The following is a 26,510-nucleotide window of genomic DNA, read 5'->3' as shown; positions in this document are numbered from 1 at the left end:
AAAAGCACTATATTTACTTACTTAGTTACAAACAGATTAGTAGGAATTAAATAATGTAATTAAAATAATTATACATGAAAAAAAGCACAACTTAGGTAGGTACAGGTACCTATATTTTGTTATTTTGTCATATTGCCATTCACATAAGTATTAAGTACTCTATATAATTTAGAAATTTTTGTCAAACATTTTGATTAAAAATAAATATAATAGCTGTAAGCTGTATTTTTTAGATGTAATTCCTGTTATATTTTAAAATATCAAAACATTTAAACTATATTCTTAAATCTTAATAAGTTATAAGTGTAATTTTGAATTTAATTTTGTATGTATAATATTATACATTATTATTATATAACATTGTATTTTTTATTATTGTAGTTTAAATTCCATTTTTTTTTCTTAATAAAATAATTTCAAAAATAGATTAATTCTAGGTTTTTCATTATAATTTACATAGGTACAATGTTGGTTATGATTCATAGTTAAAAAATATTAATTAGAATTGTAGTATAATATGTTATAATAATTAATAATATACCTAGTAGTTATAAATGTATAATTGGTATTTGGTAGTTGGTACCTACCTCTGCTATAGACTTTTTAAACAACATATTATGATAATAATTTGTTCAAACATATAATTATTTATTCAAATGGTTTTAAAATACTTATATAACAAAATACTAAAATACAAAAAAATGTAAAATGGCCTAAAATTTAACATATTTTACAACTATTGTTTTAGATTCTGAGCAAAACAGTTAAACAATGATCTGTTTTTTTTTATAGTACTTATCTAAATGTTCAATTACTATTAACAAGTATAAATGTACCTACTGGCTTCTATGACTCATTATGATGCTCAGCTTTTTTTAATGAGGTGGGGAATATGAATTTTTACAAATCTCAGACTATATTGTAATTAAATATGTGGCAAATTTTGAAGTCCTTACATTTCAAATATAAGAAAACCTGTTCAAGTGGGTACCACTCTGCTGTGCATAAGGATTTGAATTCAATGATAAGTATCTTTGTACATGAAAAACAATTGTGATTTGTGAATGTAGATGATTTGTCAGCATAGGTTCATCAATATATAAAATATATAGTTATAGCTTATTTTAAATTTAAATTAGGTAGGTAGTAAAAAAGATTGTTTTTGTTTTAATGACCAAAAAAAAAAAAAAAAATCATGTACTGAAAATGTCAAATACTAATTTAAACAACTGGTATATATTTCAAGTTCCTACGACTAGTTATTTTTAATTATAACAAATATTTAAAATTATTTGATAGTAAATCGTTATTTTTTACGAGTGAGTTTTGCATTTCGTAAAAATTTAAACGAAAGATAAAATTTTTTTAATTGACCAACTTCCAAGTTCTTTCATAATTTATTATTGTAAGCTTTTTCCAAACTTGTATTAAATTTTAAATTCTTAGCTACTTATATAAATTTTTTTTACATTTCAATTACAGAATAATTTGAAAATATTCATGATTTTGACGAATTTTTGTCAATATTTGAGCCTCAAATGCTATAATAAAAAAATGTATACCTATATGTATTCTTATATTTTTGAATCACTATAAGACTAACTTATGAGAAACTTTGTATTCAATTTTCAAGTATTTTGACTCAACCAAAAAATCGTTATTGATATTTATAAAAAAAACTAAATAAAAACAAATGGGTATTTCAAATTCTTATAAATATGCATTAAAATAAGTGAAATATTTTGAATTTAAAACATGTAAAGAAAATGCCAATCTAAATAACTGGTGAAATTTTCAAGTATCTATGTTTTATACTGTTTGAATACCTATTACCTGATAAAAAAATACTTAAAATCGTTTGAGGATAAATCGTTATCGTTACGCAATTTCGTAAAAATTTAAAATTCAAATGCTCATAACATTATTTTTCACACAATGATACTTTGAATTTTCTCTATAGCTATTTGAAAGAAAACTTATGGTAAACTTAGTGTTGAATTTTAACCTTAGATATAAATATAAGATATGTTAAATTACTTGTCAATTTTCGCAATTTTGATATTTGACATGTGTCGTAAAAATCTGTACTTTAAACGCTTACCTATATAAAAAAAAAAATGTAAATAATGATTTTTTATTTTTTTTTAACTACAATATGAACAAGTGACAACTTATAAGAAACCTTGTTTTAAATTTTCAAGTTTATTTGGGGACCTAACATTTTTTTTATTGCTATTAAAAAAAAAATACCTAATTAAAAAAATCGAAAATTTAACTGTACATAGATAACACTAATACATACATCATTTGGTGAACATTTTAAGTATTTATAGTGATTCGTTTTTGAATTACAACCATATAAAAAAGATCAATTTTTAAAATCCGCTTCTGCGAATTTTCGTGCAATATAAAATGTACCAGCTAATTTCATTATTTTAAATGAACTTGCTCTTTATATAAATTATAATATACAAGTGTACAAAGTCAACTATACCAATTGTGTGAACTTAAAGAACATATTACCAAGATAAGAAAAATAAAAATATTCACATTTAACTTCTCAACCTTTGGAAATTTTATAATTTATATATTTTTATAAATAATTTATTTAATAAATAGTTTATATTATGTCTTAAAATTGTTTATATTGTTATCAAATATTATAATATAAATTATAATTAGAGCAAGCCGAAAAAAACTTTTATTTTCTTAAAAATCATCAAGTATGTATCAAAAAAATTGAAAATATGTTCTAAAAAAAAAAATTACTGACCTTTATTTACTATGCTTATTACACTAAAATATTATGTTATTATATATATTTTTTTTAAATACCTATCTATTTTAGTTATTTTAATTTTCTATAATATACTCTTTTCGTATGTATAAAAGTACAATAATATAGCCTATACACTATACAGGTCTAATCTAATTTATTTGATTGCCAAAAATTAGTCTTCTATATGAAAAACACACACTTAAATATTATTATTGACCTTGATTCATTAGAAAATATTTACAGAAGTGCTTAATCTTTGATAAGCTATTAAAATATGTACTAAAAGCATAATACATGCTCTTATTAATAATTATCAAACATGTCCTTCAAGTCCGAAAATGTCAAAATATACACTAAAAACTTGTAGTATTTGATCATAAACATGGTAAAATTTATTTTGTGTGTTTATTAAGCATTCGATGAATGCTTGATGAAATAAATGTATGCAAAGACTGAAAGACATGAAAGTCCTTGATCTAATTATAATCTATTATGTACTAAAATTATGACTTTGTTTTTTTTTTTTTTTGAAAAAATGTATCCCCCTCTCCACACCACTTCGGATTTTTAGATCCATGTATGGTTTAATACAATAAAACAGATAATTATTTATTATTTATGTATACCGCCAACCTAGTCATCTCAGCAATAGTAAGCTGCCTCTTAACTTGGTATGACTTATTTATGAATTTTATAAGGAGATGTAGTGGGAGGCTTGCCTGTACATCATCATATTCAAGTACATTGTGAATTATAGTAATTAATAAGAAATGAACAATGGCAGCTAAAGAGTAGTTACTTGTAATGCTTTTTACAAATCTACTACTGTTGTTGGTTAAAAGAAAAAATATTTAAATAATAATTATTTAAAGATTTAATTTATTTAAAATAAATAAATAATTTAACAATTTTGTAATCACTAATCGCTATCAAAGTGCTCTGGGTTTGCATAAAGAATGTAAAATTATTTTATAGATTATATTATATTATTATTATATATATATAAGTTCTGTATATTTATGAGAATAGTTCAAAAGAATCAATAGAATATTTTTTTTTTTTAATTTTAGATCTTTAAAAAAAAAGTTGAAAATTTTTTTTAATTTTAAAATTATCTTTTTATTGTTTATTACTTAGAATTCACTTTAATTATTATTATGAAATTGGTTTATTTAAGCTTATTATTTATAAGTTAAATTATTGAATTATAGAAATATTTATATAATATCTAGCCATGAAGGTATTGTTTTTTGTTATACATCTTTTAAAATTTATTTTTGTTATTTTTCAATACAAATATAATGGTTTAAGTCACCGTTAAAGTATTTTAATAATATAAATGAATTGAAGAATAACAATTTATTAAAATAAAAATATATTTACAACACAAATTATTTGCTGCTGTATATTTTCACGTAGTTAGTGATTTATCTAACCATAAAAACTTAATTAAAATCAAGATTTAATACTGTAAAAAATAATTAACAACTTTCACAAATAATTGTGTATAAAATAAAACAAAAAATAGTAATATTTGATCACCAAGAACAAGTTTCTAGGATAATTTAAGATTTCTTCAATTTGCTGTACTATTTGCATAATTTTCGCATTGCAGTCATTGATGCAAATATAACATCATTAATACTAATTCCAGCATATGATGAACCAACCAATGTCAACGGTAAACGCCTAACATTAATATATTCTTGAATTTTGGTTACACGTTCATAATGTCCAACTGTATATTGTGGAATGCAATCATTTAATATTTGTGTACTATAAGTATTTGGTGTTGATTGAATATTAAGCACACGTTTGACATGACCTACAGCTGTATCGGCAAGTTTTTCTTCAGACAAACATTTAGAGTTTTTGACAAAATGTTCTTTGAAACCATATCCACCCATCATGACTGTAAGATCAACTCGATCACTATGTCCATAAATATAGTTATTAAATATTATACCCAACAGAGACAATTTTTCAAGTGGTGAAGAAAGAACTCCAAAACCTTTGTAAGGACCCATCACTTTAGGATCATCATATGTTAAATTTACTGTCGCTATAGATACCATGGGTATAGATTTTAATAGCTGTGTCAATGGTGAATGTTGAGATTTAACACAAAAGAGTGAAGCTAAATTATGTGCAGGTAATGCGCTTATAACATGTGAGCATTCCAATTGTTTGCCATTAGAAAATACAATTCTGGCACCTTTTCCGTTTTCGTGAAAATGTAATTCTGTACACCGAGTGTTTAAATTTGTATGAATTCCTTGAGACTCATTATTAATATCTAGAGCATGAATTAAACGTTGTAGGCCTCCATCCAAATAATAAACTGATGGTGGAGGTTTAACAATATTGGTCCCCTTTGTATCTTTTATCTTTTCACGATTCAAAATGGAACTTAATTGTTCCTTTAATAATCCTAATCCAACAGTTCCATGTTTACGTTCTGCTTCATATAAGGCACCAAACATAAACTTAACACTCATTTGCTTAGAATTTCCACCACATACTCCACACAATAATGGTGATATCAAGTAATCAGCAAATTCGTGTCCAAATGTACGACAAAAAAAATCATATGCACTTTCATCATTATTTTGAACATCTGGTGAAATAGATTTGCTATTATGAGATGAAAAACACTCGCGTAAAACATAATAAATCCATGGTTTTGTGAATGGTTGATTCACTGTAAACAAAGCTTTCCAGACACTCATGGGTAATTGATGTATCTTTCCATTCGCAAATATGTATCTAGCAGATGCATCAATACCTACATTTCGTACTAGATTCTCAATACCTAATTCTTTAATTAAACTATAAGTATTATTAGCTGATTTTCCACGACCTCTAATTGTTCGCGGTCCAAGCTCACTAATAACATTAGTGTTTTGGTCTTTCCAAGACTGGATCCAGCCACCTGTCTGATTGCTGGCTTCAATAATTTGTATTGATTGGTTTTTTTCAATTCCTCCTTCTCGTTTCAGGTAATATGCAGCGCTCAGACCAGCGAGCCCACCACCTAAAATGGCTATGGTCATGATGATTAAAGTAAAAATTTGCTCAAAAATAAGTATCAATTACAATCAGTACCAGCAGGTACCTAGAAATAATAATATAAAGAAACGAAGTACACTACTATTTTAATTATGAGAATTATTATGTTGACATCAGAATAAAATTTCAAACAATTTGATTAATTTTTAAACGCTCGTATATGTTTTAATAATGTTATTTAGTATTTACATTTAGTAATTAAAAACTTAGATTATTATTTTACATTATAATTTATAACTCAATAACGTGAGCAATTTTTTTAGTAACATGATAACATGATAACGATTATTTATTTTTTATCATTTATCACTTTTTCCCATATCTCTAAAATGTACGTATAAATTATTATTTATTAAAACATTTTAATTACTTTTAGATTGTTCTAGAATTAGTAGAATTATTATTTATATTTATTAGCCTTAAATTTAATCTTGATTATCATAGGTACATTTGTTTTTAAATTTTTTTTAGATAATAAAGCTATTGTGTGTGCTTACTATGCATAATTAACTAACTACAAAAATGTTTATACGACCAAAAGGCATCATATCATATATATAATATAATATATTATGTAATATTAGGTAATGCAATATTATATAGATAATTGACTATTGAGTTATATACTCAGTATATTATCTCCTTATGAATTTTTAATAAACATAATTAACTTAGATAATGCCTAATTCTAAACTTCATTAGGTATGTGATAGGTTTTTTTATTAAATTTATATATACATTAATACAGCATAGTTTTGTGCTAATTTTTATAATATTTAATTAAAAAATTTACTCTCAAGCCATGAGTCATACAGAACCAACAAAAGAAAATGGATTACCATTCTATGCAAGTGGTATAGTTGTTAAAGGATTTGGGCGAGGTTCAAAGGATTTGGGAATTCCTACAGGTTAGTATAATAAATTGATTATTGAAACAATTGTTAGTATTCATTATTCATTACACATTTATTTTTAAAATTGTATTTATTAATTTTAATTCCTGCATAAAGGATTTTATTCATGCCATCTTATGATGATATAAAAATATTATAAGAAACAAAAATTTGGTTGCTCATAAAACTATGAAAATTGACTTGTCATTTCAAATTATTTATCAAATATTATATTCATATGTACATAAATTATAAGTTTGAAATTTGAAAACCATATTAAACCATTACTTTAAAAGTAATTTTTAAGTTTTAATTAGGTACTTTTTTTGTTTTATAGCTAATTTTAGCCGTGATGTAATAAAAGATTTACCTAAAAACATAAGTACTGGAGTATATTATGGATGGGCACAGGTTGAAAAATCACCAGTTTACATGATGGTTATGAGTATTGGTTGGAATCCGTTTTATAACAATGTAGAAAAGTCTATGGTAGGTTAAAATATATTATTTGACTACTTTATATAGTAATCTAGTTTCATAAATAAAACTTAACTATTTTACTATTTATTATTTAAAAATATAAATAAAACTTGTTTCCTTGAAAGTAGTTCATAGTGTTCATACAATTGAATTATTTTGTTTTATAGGAAATCCATATTCTTAAACAATTTGATGAAGATTTTTATGGATCTAATTTAAAAGTTAAGGTTGTTGGTTTTATTCGACCAGAATTAAATTTCAACTCTGTTGGTAAGGTTCATATAATATCATACAATATAAATTATAATATTAAAATTATATAATATATTTTTTTATAGATGAACTAGTCAGTACTATTCATTCAGACATTGACTATGCTAAACAAAATTTAGATGAAAACGAAAAAATGGACGTATACTTTGATTTATAACTAGAAATTGTAAGACAATTAAAATTTATTATTCCATTTTATGAATATAAGTGTATGACATAAAATATGTTCCTCCATGTTTTATAAAATTGTACCATTACATTATATTGTTGATACGTTTAAAAAAATAATACATAATTATTGTTCAATCATTTTATTAGTAACAAAATTATAATTATTTAAGTAATTTTATTGGTACTCTGGTACTCTCTCAATATACTTAATCATTATTGTTTTTAGAAATAAAAATTCACATTTTTTGCGTAAATTTATTATTCTGTTATTTAAAAAATTATTACTAATTTTTACTAGTTATTAATAGTTACTAGCTGAACAGCAAGACTATACCCAGAGAAAAATGAAAAATACCTCGATTTTAGTGTTTCGCAGTTCACTGAAAATTATAAACAATATACCTTGCTTTGTGAACTAATTTGACTAAGGTAGGCATCTGTCTGTAGTGGATTTATACAACATTTATTTACTATTATTAGGGCTTGGATTTATTGCTCTAAAAACCTTAAAAATATGCATTATAAAATGTGCATTTATGCCCTTATTTAATAGAAATATATCCTTAAAAATAAAAAATATGCTTAATAAAAGCATAAATTTCATTATTTTTTGTATAAAATGATTTTACATTATGAATAATTTTCAAAGGTGGTTTAAGCTTACTAGACGTTGTACTAATTTTTGGCATTTTAGATATTTATAAATAACATTCAATGAAAAAAGTTACGCGCATTCGGATCATAACAAAAATGAACAAATATGACTAAAATATAGTTCACGAAAACTTACCCAATAACAGATTACTACACATAACTAATCCCAACAGAATATCTATAATATGCCCTGATATTTTTATCCAAATCGGTTTGGTGTATCTTGAGTTATAAAATTACTTCAAAATGTGCAATTATTTTTATATAAAAATAGATTTTTTTGAAAAAAAAAGTCCATAATTATTTGTTATTATTTTAATTCTAAAGTTGAGTATTTTAAAATGTTTAACACTAAGGAAATGTATACATCACTATAATAACATATACTTGTATATGTTATTTACAATATTTACATGCTCGTTTATCAGGTGTTCAGTAGGTACATAGAAAAATGAAATAAATGTATTAATTATTTTTAAATCATATTGTAATTAAGAGATATTTTTTTACATTTAATTTTGCAATAACACAAGGATAGCTTAGTTCAACAGGCAGATTTCTAATAACCTGCTTTATTAGCAGAACTATTTACCAGGATGGTTTTTTGCTATGTAAAAAAATAATTAAAAGTTAAGTATTTTTTTCAAAGTCTATCTTTTATCTGTTTCTAAAATAGTTAATGAAAAAAATATTTTTATTGAGTTAAAATGTATAGATGTTATAACTTATAACTGACTATTTAGTATTAAATGATTAACATAACTATTTAAATATCTGAACAGTAAACATATAATTAGTCAAGTCAAAATGTCCTTACTACATATTATTAAAAATAAATGAAATATAAGTAAATTTAAAAGGAAAAAAAAACAAATATAGGTCTCATTAAATGTTTATTTTAGTTTAAATAATTAAAAAAAATAACAAAAACCAACTTAAATTTAATACTCTAAGAATAGTGAATATAAAAAAAATATATCGTAAAATATTAGTACTATAAAAATGAAAAATTAATAGTATAATACTGAATTAATTAATTTAAATATAAATAAATATGAAGTAATTTATTAAATACTTTTATAGCGAAATTTTAAAATTACAAACCAATGCCAATTCACGTTAAAAACTAATAATTACTGTTATTTCAATTAGAGAACTTAAAAAAAGTATCCAAAAATAATAGGTATAAATGCAGCCCAAAAATTGGCTAACATTGGTGTACCAGTTATAAATGAAGATAAATACCATATTCCAATCACTATCGATAACTGAACTCCGCCATTAGCAATAAATAAACTGTAAAATAATTATGTTACTTATAATGTTATCATATTATATACTATAAGTATAATAAATTCAAGTACTTACAAGAAATCTTTCTTCAATGCTTGTTTCATTGTTTTATCACTTTCTTTGTGTAAATATTTTCGAACTCCCAATGTCAGATTTATAAAATATGGAGTCCAATTTAAGGATGTAGGATCAATGTAAAATACAGATTGGTCATCCACACTCAGCTCTTCTTGTAGACGAAGTGTTCGAGCATTATCAAATTTCCATTCGTTAAATATAAACGGAGCAAGTTTACTAAGTGATCGGTTCACATTTTTATGTAATCGTACAAGACTGTAAATAATATTATCAAAGTATAATCATTTAAAACTATGAAGCATGTATAGTGAAATGTAAAATAAATTAGACAAATAAATATAGATATAATTGAATTAATATATGTCTATTATGTTTGTCTAATTAACTAAATTGCATTAAATATAGTACACTCACATTGGTCTTCCACCTGAGATTTTGGTAACAAAATCTAATATATAAGCTGGGATGAAATGAAAAATAGCTGAAGAAATCCAATACATGAATAAATTGGGCAAAAATTTTATATTTGGATACCAAACAGCACCACGTATGGGATACTTATGTAAAGTAGTTGTTAATATTGATGAAATATCTTTCCAACGGAATGGATTGCATGTGCTGGTTGTACAATGAAATATTGGTGTTTGTCCATCTACAGTTGGTGTACTACAAACAAATAAAATAATAACATAATATATCAATAGAAATTATATATATGTACTATAACATGTTATCATGTATAAAATTACCTCTTTGGCAATTGAGCACTAAACCATGTACCAGCAATAATTGTGTTTATTACCACATCTACTGGTATATAATCATATATTAAAGACTGGTTTACTGGTAAACGCCTCACTACACCTTTTGAAGCACCCATTATAAATCCTTGAGGACCATTTTTTGATACTGTCCAGCCTTCAACAGGTTCTTTCCATGAAGCAACAACTATGAAACAAATTATTTTTATTATTTAAATGAATAATTAATAAGCATTTTGTATAGCATACACACGATTATAGTACTTTTTTCAATCACAGTATACTTTAATTAATAAATATAAATTGATGATAGTATTAACCATGCCCTAACCAAGATTTTACTAAAATTTCTATTTTATAAAAACACAAAATACAATACTACGTCTTATTACATATTAATAAGAGATTATGAAATAACAAGTTATTTTATTTTAAATTAACATTTTCATAATTGTGCATTAAATCATAATATAAACAAGGAAAAATCGAACAAAATCTATGTTTCATAGTGGTTGACTATCATTATGCTTTATTTTTTAGAAAACAATGCTAAACAGCACTCAAATGCATAGTAAAAACTTACCAGGAATTTGATATCAATAACAAAAAAAAAAAAAAAACAAAAAAATTATCTCGATCTTTTTAAATGTTCATAGTTAAATTGTGTGCAATCATAATTTCCTAACTATTATTAATAAACTTGTCATTTTGATAACACTTTTTTTACAACTAAACAAAATATTAACTTTTGAAACCGTGTAGTAACTAAAATATAATTTTGTTCAATTAAATTTTCATATTTGTTTGTATTTTACATACTCATGCTTGGCCGTACTATACAAGTACGAATATCATTTTTGGCATCATTAACAACATGTTCAGCTAAAGCTTTAGTGAATGTATAAGTATTGATATGATCTCCCATGATCCTAAACATATAAAAATTAAATATGAGTAAGTAGTTTAAAAAAAATAATAATTTTCTTAAATTAATACTTAACATAAATAATTAGTGTATAAGGAAAATCACGTAATCATAATCTGAAAGATATTCATATTTATATGAAAAGTAATTTAGGAATTAAAGAAATGTAGGTTACTGAAAGCAATTATAAATTATTATTTTAATATAAGTTAAAAAAGGTATTATATTTTATTCCATTTTTAAAATTGAAAATTTAATAACAAATATATTTACAACATTTTGCTTGTGTGGTAATGTAACTAATTTTAAATAATATTTTATTTAAAATGCATTTCACTTATGCATATACTTTGTATAGAATTATTTTTACACTTTTAATACACTTTTCTAAAAGTGGAGTCATAAATAATTATTTATGTAATACTAAATAGTACGTTAAAATGTTTAATAGTAATGTTTAACCAATAATTTGGTTAACTTTAGATTTTTCATAGGTTATTATAAACTAATATTTCACCAACCCACCCAAAAGTCAATAAAGACATCTATTTTTAAGCTTTTAATATTTTTATTTTAAATTATCTATTGTAGCAAATAGTAATTGATACTAAATTATTATTTGTTGGCAATTACCCAGATACCAATACCTATATAAAAAATTCAGAGATGGTAAATAACGTTATTGTGTATAACTATAAATCATTAGTTTTTAATTTTTTTCAAAAATAACGATTTGCATGGAGGTGTTAACAAAATTATTTGAAAATTATTTGTGGGCCGCATACATTTTTAATGATAATAATTAAAAAATATAAAAATTATAAATATTATATATATTATAGTGATTAGAGTTATTATAGTGATATTGTAGCGAGGTTAGGAGTGTGGGCCGCACTAAATCTGTTTAAGAGCTGCATAATGGTCACCGTTGCTTTATAGTATTTAACTTAAGTTTTATAGATCATTAACTTAATTACTAACTTTTCAGCAGAACTGTTTAATTTGTCCGTATCCATAGTTAGAGCATAATTAATGATATCATTATAGTTCGCAGGTGCATCATAAATTTTTTCCATAGCATAATTCTTATTACTGTTAACATAAGCACTAGACACGTGCAATAGACACTAAAAAAACAAAGTATAAAATGTATTTCAATATTATTTATTAGTATTTAATAATAAAATAATGTTATATTTACTTGAAGGTGTTTCATTTGTTTGCTTAATTCTACTATACGTTTGGTACCCATTAAGTTGATAGTTATAGCTGTTTTGAGATCAGTTTCAAAATCTAATGTGGCTGCACAATGAACTACAATATTGACATGGTCACATAAAATACTAAAATCGTTATCAGATAATCCTAATTTTTCCTCAGAAATATCTCCGCATACAGGTTTTATTTTATTTAACAATACATCAGAACCCTCAGAAGCTTTAATAACATCAAACACCTAATAACATAATAATAAAAAATGTAATACATACTCGACACAAATAAAAAATTATACTTATCAATTGTATTTTACCGAATTGTTTTTAATAGTATCCAATCTTTCTTGGATGCCTTGTCCTTTGCGCGGACGAAGTAAAATAAATATATCTCCAACATCTGGCATGCTTCTGAGTACTTTTTCAATGTATGAAACTCCAACAAATCCGGAACCACCCGTTAGAAATATATTTTTATTTGCATAAAACGTTTTAATCGTTTGGTATGCCATTATGCCAGATAGAAATATTTCTTCTTATTTAATACAGAATACAAAATTGACTGAAAAAAAAATATTGATAATAATATGAATACAACAAATGTCTAAAGTAGTGTTAAGTTATGTAAAAATGTAGTGATGATTTCTGCAATCGTTGGGTATAAAACGCAAATTTAATTTAAACCATAAGACGTACGTGCACACTGTTACACTTACAATTAATATAATATAACACAAAAACAACAATTTGACACCGGTATGCCAACGATAGAAAACGAAACAAAAGCCGACGGCAATAAATGTTGCGATACACAAATACTGAGCAGAACCGTTGACCGAATAAAATATGAAAAAAAAAAAAAAGAAGAAGAATATTATTATTATTACTGCTGTGGACTGACTACGATGGGCGATAAAAACAAAAATAAAATAACCGGTTTTTACCGTGTGCTATAGGGTCAATGGTATAAAGACAACTCGTATCCGGTATTTCTAACGTAATGAGAACATCGTCGTCGAATCATATAAATAAATCGTACTTTCATCTGCCTACCGGAAAAATACGTGTGTAGAGCGTAGGGCGTTTGGTGGTGGGGCGGTGGAGGTGGAAGAGCGGTGTACGTAAACCGCGGACTCGGATTATAGTAATTAGACTGGCAGGCGCTCGCCGTCATTATTGTGATTATTGTAATTCGTGGAAGCGAGGCCGGCGCACGAATGTAATATTTTCGTACATTAGACGTCGAAAGCATTGCCGAAATCGATTCAAAAAGGTATGATCGCGATTCGATTTCGGCGGGTTCAAACGGTTCGATTTTACGACATCACAAACGCGCTACGTGTTTTTTGTTTGTTTTCGACAACGGCTGGTGTTCTCGCCGAACCGAGTCTTTACTCTTTAGACAAGCATAAAACACGTCAGTACGGCGTAGACCGGTCAAATCCTGGCGGGGGGGCAGACGTAAGCCGACCGTCTGTGAGCGGACGGGATGAGGGCGACGAATACGAACGGATAAAATACAATATTATATTAATTGAGAGACGATAACGAGACGGAAAGGTAACCGTCATAATAATAATATACTCGGTACTTACATGGCGGCGGGCTGCGGCGTGTAGAGTAATCAATATGAAAATGCCGAACCCGGAATAGTCGGAACTGCGGGTTTAACTAGTGACAACTGCAGCTGTGGACGATTAGTAGGAAGCGTCCCGTGTACGTATAATATCAAAACATCAACAAAACACGAGGCCCGCTATGATAACGCCTATGCGATAACGGTAACAGAAACGAAACCGATAAGCCACCGGCAAAAAAATTTCTCCGGAGAAATTAAAGTGAAACCGTATATTATAGGCACACACCTAATTGATATTTACGGCGTGTCTAACCAATATTGGCCATAAGCCGTTATTGATATTTTATTGTAATAATAAAATAATATTATGCGTTCTTGCAGTTTGCAGTTTGCTATAATATACCGAACGAACTAAACTGTTGACTAGCGGTAGAAAATATTTATATAGGTACTCCAACACGGAACAGTCGTAACTTGTAGATAGGCACTCAATCGTGTCGACGTTTATAGAGTTTTATGCAAAGTTTATAGACGTATATTTGTATTATATAGTGATGATGTCTGACTTTTTTTGAGTAGTTTTTGGGCCGTTACCCGACACGGGTGATCTTTTGAAATACTCTTGAATTTGCATAGCACACGTAGACGTAGTGTTCGTGTCTTGTAATAAGCATAGCACACGTCGTGTTCGTGGATTGTAGGTGTAGGTATTTTACAAAATATATTATTTAAAGTGCAACGCGTTGATGATATAGTGCGTACTGCTGACAGGTAGGTAGTATGACAATAATTAAAGACGTCGTTAAGTAGGTACGTTTAGTGAGCGCACTGATTATTTGCTGTGCGCCTTTAATGTTTTTTTTTCATTTTTGCAATAGGTACTTATTTGTTAATTAGGTAGGAATAGGTTTGGAAAAAATTAAAATTACCTATTTACCAAGTTTCAAGGTGCTAATATCTCAACGAACTAAAATTATAAATTTCAATGCCGATTATAATATGACCTCAAATTATCCTATAAATAAGTTCCGTAAGTCATAATGAATATACAACACAGTTTTACATATTATAATAGGTAGTTACAGTTGTAGCCTTGCAAAAGTTGAGAATAATATTGGTAGGTAGATAGGTATCTAACAAAATCTTATATCACTGGCCAGTAAATACTTAATATGTTAATAAGTATTATTATGTTATATTTTAATATTCATGTTCATTTAAACTAATATATTCTGAGTCCTGACATTAAGTACCTATGTACATTTTAGGGAAGCCAACATATTATAGAGGAATACAGATTTATAGCCCAGTAGGTATGTTCAAATTTTTGAGTTTTGATGCATTCCTATATAGTATATATACTATAATTATGATGTTTATGTAGCTAATCATTTAAAATATTAGACACCATTATTTTAGTCCATTACTAGTATCTCGCTAAATTAGTACAAAAAATACTTTTTTAAGAATTTTTTTTTTCTGTTATATGTAGGTACTTGTAAGAAAAATTTTATTTGATTTATTTGATCTTGATAGGTAGCTATTATATATTTAGTACTTAGACTTTACATAGATAAGAGTGTATAAAACCGAATAAATACTATAAAGAGTATCAAGTTTTATATAGAAGAAGGAACTTAAAAAGTAAAATAATTTTTTATTTTCTATTTTTGAAAATATTGATTAGGTATCTTGAATTTAAAATTTTTTTATAACTGTTTCGTCTATAACAGCTGATTATAAATCTTAAAATCCATAACAAATAACTAATTTTAACACTATAATAAACCCAAAAATTTAGCTTTTTTCAAATCTCTCTTAAGGTCAGTGACGTATTTAGGGGGGAGGGGGCAATCGCCCCGGTCGGCATTTTTATCGGGGCGTCATCAGATTTTTACATAGGTAACTCATTTTCTGTTAATGCCTAATGGATATGAAAAATAACATAAATAGGTTAATATTTTTTTTTTGTTCTAAAAATGATAACGATAACGATTGGTCGTCAAAAAGTAAGGCTTCGACGCACTATAGTTATGTGGAAAAAGTCAAATCATTTTTTTAATATATGATGGAGGAGGGAATGATAATTGATAAAATATTAGCACCCAGGCGTCAAATTTCTTAATACATCTCTGCAAGGTTAGATTGAATTTGGCTGGTTAATGGTTAAGTAAAAATTAAAAATTTACAGTAGGTATATGATTAATCAAAATAATCAGGAAAAACAAAATATTACAAATAATAGGAATGTTAACATAAAATTAGTTTTCCATAAAATTTATTATATTTTTTTTTTGGTTTAAAAAGTGATCATCAAAAATCAATATTTATAAATATTTGACATTTTCATAAAATATTTAAATTATAGTTTTATAAACAAATTTCGTTATGTTTCATTATTTTATATTTTCAATTGATTTAACGACTTACTCAATACGACGTCAATATATTGTCTCTTTCTTACTAATATAAAAATATTTATATAGATTCATCAGTTCCATTTTCGTGTTGGCGTGTTGTTAGCTTAAATATTACTAATATTAGAATGAATTGACCCTTTTATCATATTTAAAGGTGAGAACATTATTTATGTTCTTTTGTTGAATTTTTACAATGTTTTAATTTTTAAGCAAGTTATGATTATGTAAAATATCTAATTTTAATAATGCTAAGGTTTCTTCTTTTTTACAAGTGATATCGATATTCGATTTTACTTTCCAACCTGTATTTTCTACTAAAATATACGTATCTTGTATTCTTGTAAACCTATATTTTCTTATTGTACTAATTGACTATATTTTATTAATTAGATATAAGATAAATAACATATTTAAATATGTCATGGAGTTTAATTGAAAATTAATTTTCAAAACATTTTTTTGATTTGGATTCTTAATTCTCTCAAAAATTGAATTTTAGTAAGTATATTAAATGTTAATAGGTAATATTGAACATATAAAATTATTTTTAAATAAAGTTAATGACAAATTAAAATTCGGTTTCAGAAATAGTAACCAAGTCGATCTCAACTATACAATTGACGAAAGTCATTAAGCCATTAATGTTATTAAAATAATAAAAAAAAAAAACAAAAATAAAATATAATATTCGTTTTGTGCGTGACCGTGAGAAGTCTTAACTGCAAATTTTCTTTTACAATAGAGTAGTACAGTACTTACTACAATCACATACACACTAATGACAGTTAAGCATTTACTACTCAAACAATCAAAAAGCACATACGCAGTTACTTAGAAAATTGCACACGCTGATCTCCCTCACTGGTTGTATAGGTATAGTTGGTTATATATTAGGAATGAGTTATTTTCGTCATTGAAGAGTAAGTTACTGTTGAAATGTATTAAATTGTAATTTAATGATCATTTTTTTATGAACGAAAATTAGGTTAGATTTCGTAATTATACATTTAAATATACAGTGTCGTTGAAACACTTACAACTTCAAATTTCAAATGTTAATAAAAAATTATTACGAAACTTTTATTACGTAATTTTTTTTTTTAAATTTCCAGTGTATAAGTTAATAGGTTATAAATAATATAGATCAAGTTATATCATAGACCTTATACTTTATAATATATAAGGTCTTCGGTTATTATGAGGAATTTTTTATTAAATTTTCAAACCTGCACATAGATGAAAAAAATTGTGTATAATTATTAATTATATTTGATATTTTTTATTTGCTGTAAGAATAACTTACGAGGAATTTTGTATACATTTTTAAGGGTTTTTATATGTAAACAAAAATGTTATAATACATATAAATTGAAAAAACTTAAAATGTATAGCAATAAAAAAGCTAAAATATTTTGAAAATTATTTTATATATCAGGGCCGGATCTAGGGGGGGGTGAACCGGGGCACTTGCCCCAGAAGTTTTGGTCGGAGGCGCTAAATTACGGCGCCAAATTGTGGGCATATCAATAAGGGGGAAGGCCAGAGCCCAACTTAGGGGGGGGGGGCTAGGGGGGCTGCAGCTCCAGGCCCCTGTTAATATTTAATTATTAAAGTGGCATTTAGAATTCCTAAGTTGGGCTCTGGGGAGGGCGCTAATTTTATACTTTACCCCAGGTAATATACTAGATCCGGCACTGTATTATATATTATACATAGTAAAATATGCTAATATGACGAATGACGATTTACATATTATGGAAATATTGAAGTCTCATCGGTAATTCATTTTTAAATTACAATAAAAATGTATACATTTCGTTGACAATTTGTTTTACTCTATTTTTTTTTTTTTTTTTTGATTATTATGTTTCTATTTTAAACATGTATATTATTGGTACGCAAAAAACAACATTGAACAATGAATACAATAAGATTTATTTTTTAAGGTCTCTCATCTGCATAATTTCGAGACAGAAGAAATTTATCCAGAGACTTAAAATAGGTATCGATTGAAAATCAAAAATTGAATATTACCGGTGTAATAGAATAGAACAGTAAAAAAGCATAATAAAAAAAAACCATTTATTATTATATCTTTTTTAAAAATTAAATTTTGATTTAACTAAATAATTAATTAAGATGTATGGCATCGATGACAATCGAAAATGTTTGGCTTAAATTATTTAAACTTTCTAAAATATAGGTATGTACGTGTTTAAAAAAATGTTTTACGAAATTAGATTCCTTATTAAAACTCGATTGACAATTCAAAAATAAAAATATGTCTTTATTTATACAATAGATGTGTTTATATTAATGTTTTCCCTTTTAATTTAAATTCTGATCAAAAAGATGTATGGATTTAATGCTATATCTAGGTTTTATGCAATTAATGCGTATTTTTTTTATGAAAGATTAGGTACCTACAATTTTTATAGAAGGTAGAAAAAAATGCTAGATAGCGTTTTCTAGTATATTCAATTGATTTAAGGTACTTTAAGAAAGTTAAAATTAAAAATTCACTCTAACTTTAAAGATAATCGGGAAGACAAAACAAAAAAAAAATGTTTGATAAATTCTGATTTGTGTTTTATTGTAGTTAAAAAATGAATAACCATAGACTTAAATATAACTCAACATATTATTTATATTAGCTTTAATTAAATATGGGAGAGTTTTAAAAATTTTGTTTGGTTATTTTTGTAGGTACAACTGTTTAACCCATTATATACTTATACCTTATACTTAGGTATACCATTTTTGATTTTATTTAAAACAGCTTGAACTATATACCTAAGGTTCCTCATAATCATAAATTCATCTTATTAAAATTAAAAAATATTGATTACTTGATTACTGTAAGTCTGTAAATTATAAAACCATATGTATTTTTTATAAGCATTTAAAGTTCAAATTTATACGACATTAGAAAATTAAAACATACCTACCTATATTAGTATATTACTATCATAATACGATATACCTATATATAAATATATATCATAATATATCACGTGAAGAATTCAAAACAAAATAATTCTTGTTGATAACGGAGTGTTTGTAACTGGTGATAACGCACCGTATCGCTAGTCGCTACTCTTTTTTCAATATGGATAATTTCAAAAAACCAAATCTTACAAATTCAAAAAAGAAAAGAACATTGTAAGTTTGTTAAACACTAATTTTGATAATTTATTCATCTATGACTTATTATATTTTCAGGTCTCCAAAAAAATTAGCCGAATCTTTAAAAATAAAAAAGGAATGCGAGAAAAAAGCATTGGATATTGTTATTGAGTTAATTGATGGCGGATTGGAAGAATCTGAATTATTAAATAAGGTAGAATTATAATATTATAAAATTGAAAATTAATCAATGTTGTAATGTTTGTAAAAGTAATTTTATTTAAGTAATCATAACTTGTGCGTTATCACCACTACTGTCGCCTCGTCGCTATTACTTCGATGTTGAAGTTAATTAAACTTAAATATATATTTGTTTATTATTTAATTTTTCCAGCTGTATTCGATTAATGTTTGCCACTATGAAGATGTAGTAGAAGAAAGATTTATTTTAAAACAATGTGGATATGTTATGTGTGATAAAAAGTTGACAGACATACCTAATCAAAAGTATAAAATATCATTAGCCCTTACAAAGGTGTTTGACATTACGGAAAGGAAGGTATTTATGCAATATTTATTTTATTATTATGATTGTTTATTATACTTATTTTTCTGACAAACAGAAACTTTAATTTTCAACATTTTTCTGTTAAATCTTTCTTTAAAGTTCTTTGCAAGTACAGACTACAGAGTTAGTTAATATTTAGTATCTATAATTAGTTTAGTATTAAATAACGTTGGAACCTTAAAACAATCATTTGAAATATTAGTAGTATAATAATTGAAATTAAATTCCACTTTAACAAAATATTATTCAATTATTTTTCAAAGTTAATAATTTAACTTACATTAAAATTTATAATTACCTATTCGTTGTTAGTGTATTAATTGCAGAATAGATGCATATACTATAGTACAATAAGTTAATAACATGTATTATTAGAGATTTAAAAAAAAGTCAATGGGGTTTTTTTTTTTATTGAATCTATCATAATACACTTTTAATTTTCTGCTAGAATTATTTTTGTGCATGAAAAATTGATTCAGGGATTAATTGTGACTAGGAATAACCAATAATAATGTCTTGTTATGTTTATTTTTATAATTGTTAATGGTATTGAAACTGTTGAAAGATCTATGAATTATCTGCTTAACTATAAAAAATTATGAAATTAAATTTAATATAAGTAATTATTTTTGTTTGTTTTAGAAATTTTGTTCCAATACATGCTATAAAAGTTCTAAGTATTTACAGAACCAACTATTAACCACGCCACTGTGGTTACGTGATAAAGATATAGTACCAACATTTAAATTGTTAAAGTATGTTTACAATCATCGTTATTGTAAGATATAAGTATTAAAAGTTTAGATTTATTAAAAATTATTTATAGATCTAAAATGTCGTAACTAGTATAAACTAATAACTTTTTTATCAATTAATGTTAAATGTGTTTTATGTTTTTATTTACCTTATAAATTATATTCTATGTTAAATAACTGAAACAAAGTCAAACTACATTGAATTTGCACTGATATACCTAAAATGTAGTTTTATATTAAACAGTATGAAATATGAAAATATGAAAAATGCAATATAAATACATTTTATTTTTGATCTTGTAAAAATGACAAAATAAATGTCCATCTTACTTCGCTACATTTGTTTAACTTTTTTTCATGTTTTGAAAAACATTTAGTATTTACATATGTATTAACATTGGCTTTTTGATGATACTATCAGCATTGTTACAATAAGGTGATATGAATGTATGGATTGTTAAAAGGTCCAGTTAAAGGTTATAGTGCGGACCTAGAATTTTGTTTTTTTTTTGGGGGGGGGGGATATTTTTTTTACATTAGTACATATTTTTATAAAAACACTTATATTAGTATAATGGTATTTTAAAATATATTATTATATGGCCATGGGGGGCAGGCTCCTCTGGTTCCCTTCTTAAATCTGCCACTGCTGGGTTGAATATACTAGGGGCCTATTAAATAGGAAAAATAATTGTAGCAATTTTAATATACAATTGAAAAATATTTACTATTTAATTTTAGTGTTAAAATTATTTTCTCATAGTGATTTATTGTAATTATAATAATCCGAATTAATGTTTTTCAATATTATAGTATTATAGCCATTTTATAGTACTATAATAGTACTTAGGTATATAGATACAATGTTGGGATTAATAAGTGTCTTAGCGATTTAGTACTTATGGCTATTACTTTAAATTAACAAGAAATAACTTGAAAGCTGAATTTTGTGAAAATGATCGATTTATTGGTAGAAACAAAATTTAGAAACAATTTTAAAAATATTTCACAATACAATATAAACATATAATACATTTTTTTTTAACATGCATAACATAAAATAAAATCTAAATATAATGTTGAATATTATTAAAAAAACGTTTCAAGTGTTTGTAAATAAATAAATTGTAAATTATTAATTATTAAAAGTACAAAAATTATTCTTTGTAGAATACATACAGAAAAGGAAATTCCATCGGACTCAATACCTGATGATGTTTCTACACCAATTTTCACAAATGATACCAAGGTAATCAAAACAAAATGTTAATTGATTGAAAAAAATATACTTAAATAATAGGTTTTGACTTTATATAATGAATTATGATACAATGTTAGTATTTAAATTTTTTTTTTTTTTTTAGTTTTCCATAGATTTATATAAATACTATAAAAAATTAACAAAAAAATATAATCTGGTTGATTTTAAGTATTTCATTGAAAGGAATCTAGGCTATTTGAAGTTCAAATTTTTGGTTTTCAACTAAAATATTCAATTCTATAGGTATTGATCTTAATTTAAAAATAAACAAAATAAAAAGGATGCAATATATTATATTGCTTAGCAAAATTCTCTTAGATATTCAATTCCTTTTAGAAAACAATATATGCATATTATTTAGTATATTATGTTTTTTAAATATATTTATAATTATAATATAATATATTTTTTCAATAAACTCGTTTTTGATATTGATGTTGCCATAAGTATAGTTTTGCTAATAATTTAATTTATAATAATGATTAATTAAATTATTAATCATTAATCATTTAAGTAAAAAAAAAAAAATAATTGTTTAACCCAATAAAAAATAACTAGACATAAATAGACTTTTAGTCTATTAATTTTAATAAGTTAAGTCCTAAGTATAAATTACTATGTCGAAAATCAAAGTTTACAATGTATAAACATTATAAAATTATTGTTTTTTGTTTTATTTACAGACTGATATTGAAGAACAATTCAAAAATGTATTTATTACTGGATGATTAAAAATCATTATTATTATATCATGTGCTGTTTTTTTCTTATTATGTTAGTCATCTTTTTACATATTGTGCACATTAAAAATTATATAAAATATAATTATTATAAATAATAAATTATCTGTTAATATTATTTTAATGTCTTAAATTACAAGATGATATTTTTATTGTTTAACACTCTTTAGTTACACTCTTTTTTTACGGCTGATAATGACTAGTGTGGCATCCTCTTAATGTTTTTGAAAATATTATTCATTCATAATTTAAAATCAAAATAAAATCATTTTTGTTTTAAATATTTATTTTTAATCATTTTAATATTTATAAGTTTCTTATGTTTATGATTGATAACATACTTGTATAATTTTAAATTCATTTTCTGTGTCTGATATATTTTTGAGTATTTTGATACATAAAATTTAAAACTTGAATCAGTATTAAGATATAAGTATTAAAAGTTTAGATTTATTAAAAATTATTTATAGATCTAAAATGTCGTAACTAGTATAAACTAATAACTTTTTTTTCAATTAATGTTAAATGTGTTTTATGTTTTTATTTACCTTATAAATTATATTCTATGTTAAATAAATGAAACAAATTCAAACTACATTGAATTTGCACTGATATACCTAAAATGTAGTTTTATATTAAACAGTATGAAATATGAAAATATGAAAAATGCAATATAAATACATTTTATTTTTGATCTTGTAAAAATGACAAAATAAATGTCCATCTTACTTCGCTACATTTGTTAAACTTTTTTTCATGTTTTGAAAAACATTTAGTATTTACATATGTATTAACATTGGCTTTTTGATGATACTATCAGCATTGTTACAATAAGGTGATATGAATGTATGGATTGTTAAAAGGTCCAGTTAAAGGTTATAGTGCGGACCTAGAATTTTGTTTTTTTTTTGGGGGGGGGGATATTTTTTTTACATTAGTACATATTTTTATAAAAACACTTAATATTAGTATAATGGTATTTTAAAATATATTATTATATGGCCATGGGGGGCAGGCTCCTCTGGTTCCCTTCTTAAATCTGCCACTGCTGGGTTGAATATACTAGGGGCCTATTAAATAGGAAAAATAATTGTAGCAATTTTAATATACAATTGAAAAATATTTACTATTTAATTTTAGTGTTAAAATTATTTTCTCATAGTGATTAATTGTAATTATAATAATCCGAATTAATGTTTTTCAATATTATAGTATTATAGCCATTTTATAGTACTATAATAGTACTTAGGTATATAGATACAATGTTGGGATTAATAAGTGTCTTAGCGATTTAGTACTTATGGCTATTACTTTAAATTAACAAGAAATAACTTGAAAGCTGAATTTTGTGAAAATGATCGATTTATTGGTAGAAACAAAATTTAGAAACAATTTTAAAAATATTTCACAATACAATAGGTATAAACATATAATATATGATACACATAAATCACTAGTGCACTTTGTTATCCATTTAAATAAAGCTTTTACTTTTATTATAGCTGTCCTGCATTTTGTCAAAAATTATTTTCCAAAATCGACTGATATTTCCACAGATTAATGCATTCAATCAATCAAGAAAAAAAAATAAAAAATCCAGTATATTTAACTGAGTCAAAATTATTAGATGATTTGGGTTTGACAATGTGTTATTGTCTACTCTGACATGCCGCCACTAATTTATATACAAAATCAATATTCGACAATATAAATTTTATTTTTTTTGGTTTAACTCATAAAACGAATAATCAATTATGAATTGTGATTCTGGACTTGAATACCAAATATCATACATCAAATATTATTTAAGCAATAAGCATGATAATTACAAAGTGTTAAAATATTTCTTGTGATGATATAACCTTAACAAACAGTAAAAATGCTTAAATTTTCAACTTAAATTTTTACTGGTACGAAACTACGGAAATAAGTCTAATCTAGTAGGTACTATTTAGTATTTAGTAGGTATAAAGTAATAAAAATAATAGCTCATTTAAAATTCTTAAACATCTAATGCAAGGGTTTTCATAAGTTTCTATTAGAGTTATTTAAAAATATTAAATATAGTACATAGTATATACTATACGTAATAGCATTGATTATAAATACTAGTATTTTATATTTATAATCAGTGTTAATAGGCAACATTTTTTTCAATTCTTAAACTAGTTATATATATCGGGTTCTGATTAATAGTAGAATAAAGATCTATAAAATGTAAAACAAGATTTATGAGAAAGAAATGTTTGGTCCATAATAGAAGGTTGTCATAACAGTTTCATCCTACATTCCCACATCTAATGATTAAATTCTAAATTTAATTGAATGATTAAATAATTAATTTTAATGATCAGTAGGTACCTACCAATGGTGATGCTAATAAAATAAAATTATGATTAAATATTATTCACTTTAATTTTCAACTACCTAACCTATAGGATTTTGGACATAGCGTAGAGAAAACCTTCTCTATTTTAATAAATACTTTAAATTCCTAATATTAATTATTTAAGATTAATAATTTTTAAATTGTAATCCTACAAATCATGATATTATTTATTTTATCTAAATAAATAAATAACATGTATTTATATGATAATATATTAACTAGTGTGATCAATGTGAAAAAATGTCACAAACAGAAATAAATTTATTATATTATGATTATTTTTGTTCAACTAGAAAATTAACAGAGACTTTTGTTGGTCTGGAGTAGTGGATCAGTGTTGTTTAAATTGGTACAATTAAAGCTTTACAAGTATGTTATTATTTTACTTTTGATTTTTCTTCTTATAATTTTATTATACAACAAAATATGTTTGTATTTTTTGTTAGTCGGAAAAATGCTATTTCTATAGATATGATTGCTGGTGTGAATACCTACCCATCACTCATCAGTGAATAGTGATTTAGTGGAAGTTGTATGGTGTGGCAAAAGATATTATATTATTGGAATGACACTATAGACACTTATAGCTGCTAGCTGTTAGAACGAGGTTTAAAAAAGATATTTATGCGTTTTAATTAACTTTAGAATTATATGATATAAATAGCGATATTATTATTACTATTATTATTATTCCTTGGATAAATTATTTACATTATGTAGTAACTTGTAATTAATAATAAAAATAATTGTTTTTTTTTTTTTTAAAGTGATAATTTCATTAAAAATATTGCAATTCTTATCCTTGTTGAAAAGCTTAACAATTTCATAGGTAATTTTTTGTTTATTACTATTGATACTTGACTTTAATAGACATAATTATGTAACTATACATTTATGAACTTAAGTTGGTACATAACAATTAACATACAATAGGAAATAAACCCTGTTGTTAAAAGACCTAATTATGTAGGTACCAATAATTAGGTATCGTAAACATTGTGATTCGTATTACATATAGGTATTTATCAATAAATATTTAAAAAGTATGTAATAAAAACATTGTAACAACCGATTGCTATATA

General features: G+C 24.8%; 4 protein-coding genes across 8 annotated transcripts; 2 read left to right on the top strand and 2 right to left on the bottom strand.

Annotated features, from left to right (window-relative positions):
- Positions 1-4,119: 4,119 nt before the first annotated feature.
- On the bottom strand, positions 4,120-6,106 carry LOC114119696 (protoporphyrinogen oxidase). The gene has a single exon (XM_027981360.2). It carries the CDS (start codon positions 5,830-5,832, stop codon positions 4,369-4,371), a length of 1,464 nt encoding a protein of 487 aa, XP_027837161.1. The 5' UTR covers positions 5,833-6,106; the 3' UTR covers positions 4,120-4,368.
- A 177-nt stretch (positions 6,107-6,283) lies between these two features.
- Positions 6,284-7,919, top strand: LOC114119697 (putative riboflavin kinase). 2 transcript variants are annotated; one of them, XM_027981363.2, is made up of 5 exons: positions 6,284-6,432; positions 6,649-6,756; positions 7,079-7,230; positions 7,389-7,491; positions 7,560-7,919. In XM_027981363.2, the coding sequence occupies exons 2-5, from the start codon at positions 6,651-6,653 to the stop codon at positions 7,649-7,651; spliced, it is 453 nt and encodes a 150-aa protein (XP_027837164.2). In that variant the 5' UTR covers positions 6,284-6,432; positions 6,649-6,650; the 3' UTR covers positions 7,652-7,919. The 2 variants fall into 2 exon arrangements, with proteins under 2 accessions (XP_027837164.2, XP_027837162.2); XM_027981361.2 differs by having other exon boundaries at positions 6,388-6,550.
- Positions 7,920-9,193: 1,274 nt separating this feature from the next.
- On the bottom strand, positions 9,194-14,342 carry LOC114119694 (putative fatty acyl-CoA reductase CG8306). Of its 4 annotated transcripts, none has more exons than XM_050205915.1 (10): positions 14,186-14,317; positions 13,307-13,408; positions 12,908-13,152; positions 12,578-12,832; positions 12,358-12,503; positions 11,271-11,380; positions 10,440-10,638; positions 10,105-10,356; positions 9,688-9,945; positions 9,194-9,615 (listed from the first exon to the last, which is right to left on the bottom strand). In XM_050205915.1, the coding sequence occupies exons 3-10, from the start codon at positions 13,100-13,102 to the stop codon at positions 9,477-9,479; spliced, it is 1,554 nt and encodes a 517-aa protein (XP_050061872.1). In that variant the 5' UTR covers positions 13,103-13,152; positions 13,307-13,408; positions 14,186-14,317; the 3' UTR covers positions 9,194-9,476. The 4 variants fall into 4 exon arrangements, with proteins under 4 accessions (XP_050061872.1, XP_050061873.1, XP_027837158.2 ...); XM_050205916.1 differs by lacking the exon at positions 14,186-14,317 and adding an exon at positions 13,535-14,056; XM_027981357.2 differs by lacking the exon at positions 13,307-13,408 and having other exon boundaries at positions 14,186-14,342.
- A 5,265-nt stretch (positions 14,343-19,607) lies between these two features.
- LOC114119690 (putative RNA polymerase II subunit B1 CTD phosphatase RPAP2 homolog) lies at positions 19,608-23,775 on the top strand. The gene is made up of 6 exons (XM_027981351.2): positions 19,608-19,751; positions 19,812-19,929; positions 20,110-20,274; positions 20,926-21,038; positions 22,209-22,287; positions 22,983-23,775. The coding sequence occupies exons 1-6, from the start codon at positions 19,699-19,701 to the stop codon at positions 23,025-23,027; spliced, it is 573 nt and encodes a 190-aa protein (XP_027837152.2). The 5' UTR covers positions 19,608-19,698; the 3' UTR covers positions 23,028-23,775.
- The last annotated feature ends 2,735 nt before the right edge of the window (positions 23,776-26,510 follow it).

The sequence above is a fragment of the Aphis gossypii genome, chromosome X, assembly GCF_020184175.1.
Source record: "Aphis gossypii isolate Hap1 chromosome X, ASM2018417v2, whole genome shotgun sequence".
Classification (NCBI taxonomy): domain Eukaryota; kingdom Metazoa; phylum Arthropoda; class Insecta; order Hemiptera; family Aphididae; genus Aphis; species Aphis gossypii.
The sequence above is the reverse complement of the archived record's forward strand: the minus strand, read 5'-3'. Positions and strand labels throughout refer to the sequence as shown.

Bases quoted from the DNA above. Each gene is read 5' to 3' on its own strand.
- LOC114119697 (XM_027981363.2), top strand. From the start codon at position 6,651: ATGAGTCATACAGAACCAACAAAAGAAAATGGATTACCATTCTATGCA. The intron at 6,757-7,078 runs GTTAGTATAATA...TTTGTTTTATAG, and splicing joins GGATTTGGGAATTCCTACAG to CTAATTTTAGCCGTGATGTA. The intron at 7,492-7,559 runs GTAAGGTTCATA...ATTTTTTTATAG, and splicing joins ATTAAATTTCAACTCTGTTG to ATGAACTAGTCAGTACTATT.
- LOC114119690 (XM_027981351.2), top strand. From the start codon at position 19,699: ATGGATAATTTCAAAAAACCAAATCTTACAAATTCAAAAAAGAAAAGA. The intron at 19,930-20,109 runs GTAGAATTATAA...TAATTTTTCCAG, and splicing joins AATCTGAATTATTAAATAAG to CTGTATTCGATTAATGTTTG. The intron at 20,275-20,925 runs GTATTTATGCAA...TGTTTGTTTTAG, and splicing joins TTGACATTACGGAAAGGAAG to AAATTTTGTTCCAATACATG.
- LOC114119694 (XM_027981357.2), bottom strand. From the start codon at position 13,102: ATGGCATACCAAACGATTAAAACGTTTTATGCAAATAAAAATATATTT. The intron at 12,504-12,577 runs GTAAATATAACA...TTGTTTTTTTAG, and splicing joins AACAAATGAAACACCTTCAA to TGTCTATTGCACGTGTCTAG. The intron at 10,357-10,439 runs GTAATTTTATAC...ATTTGTTTGTAG, and splicing joins AGTGCTCAATTGCCAAAGAG to TACACCAACTGTAGATGGAC.
- LOC114119696 (XM_027981360.2), bottom strand. From the start codon at position 5,832: ATGACCATAGCCATTTTAGGTGGTGGGCTCGCTGGTCTGAGCGCTGCA.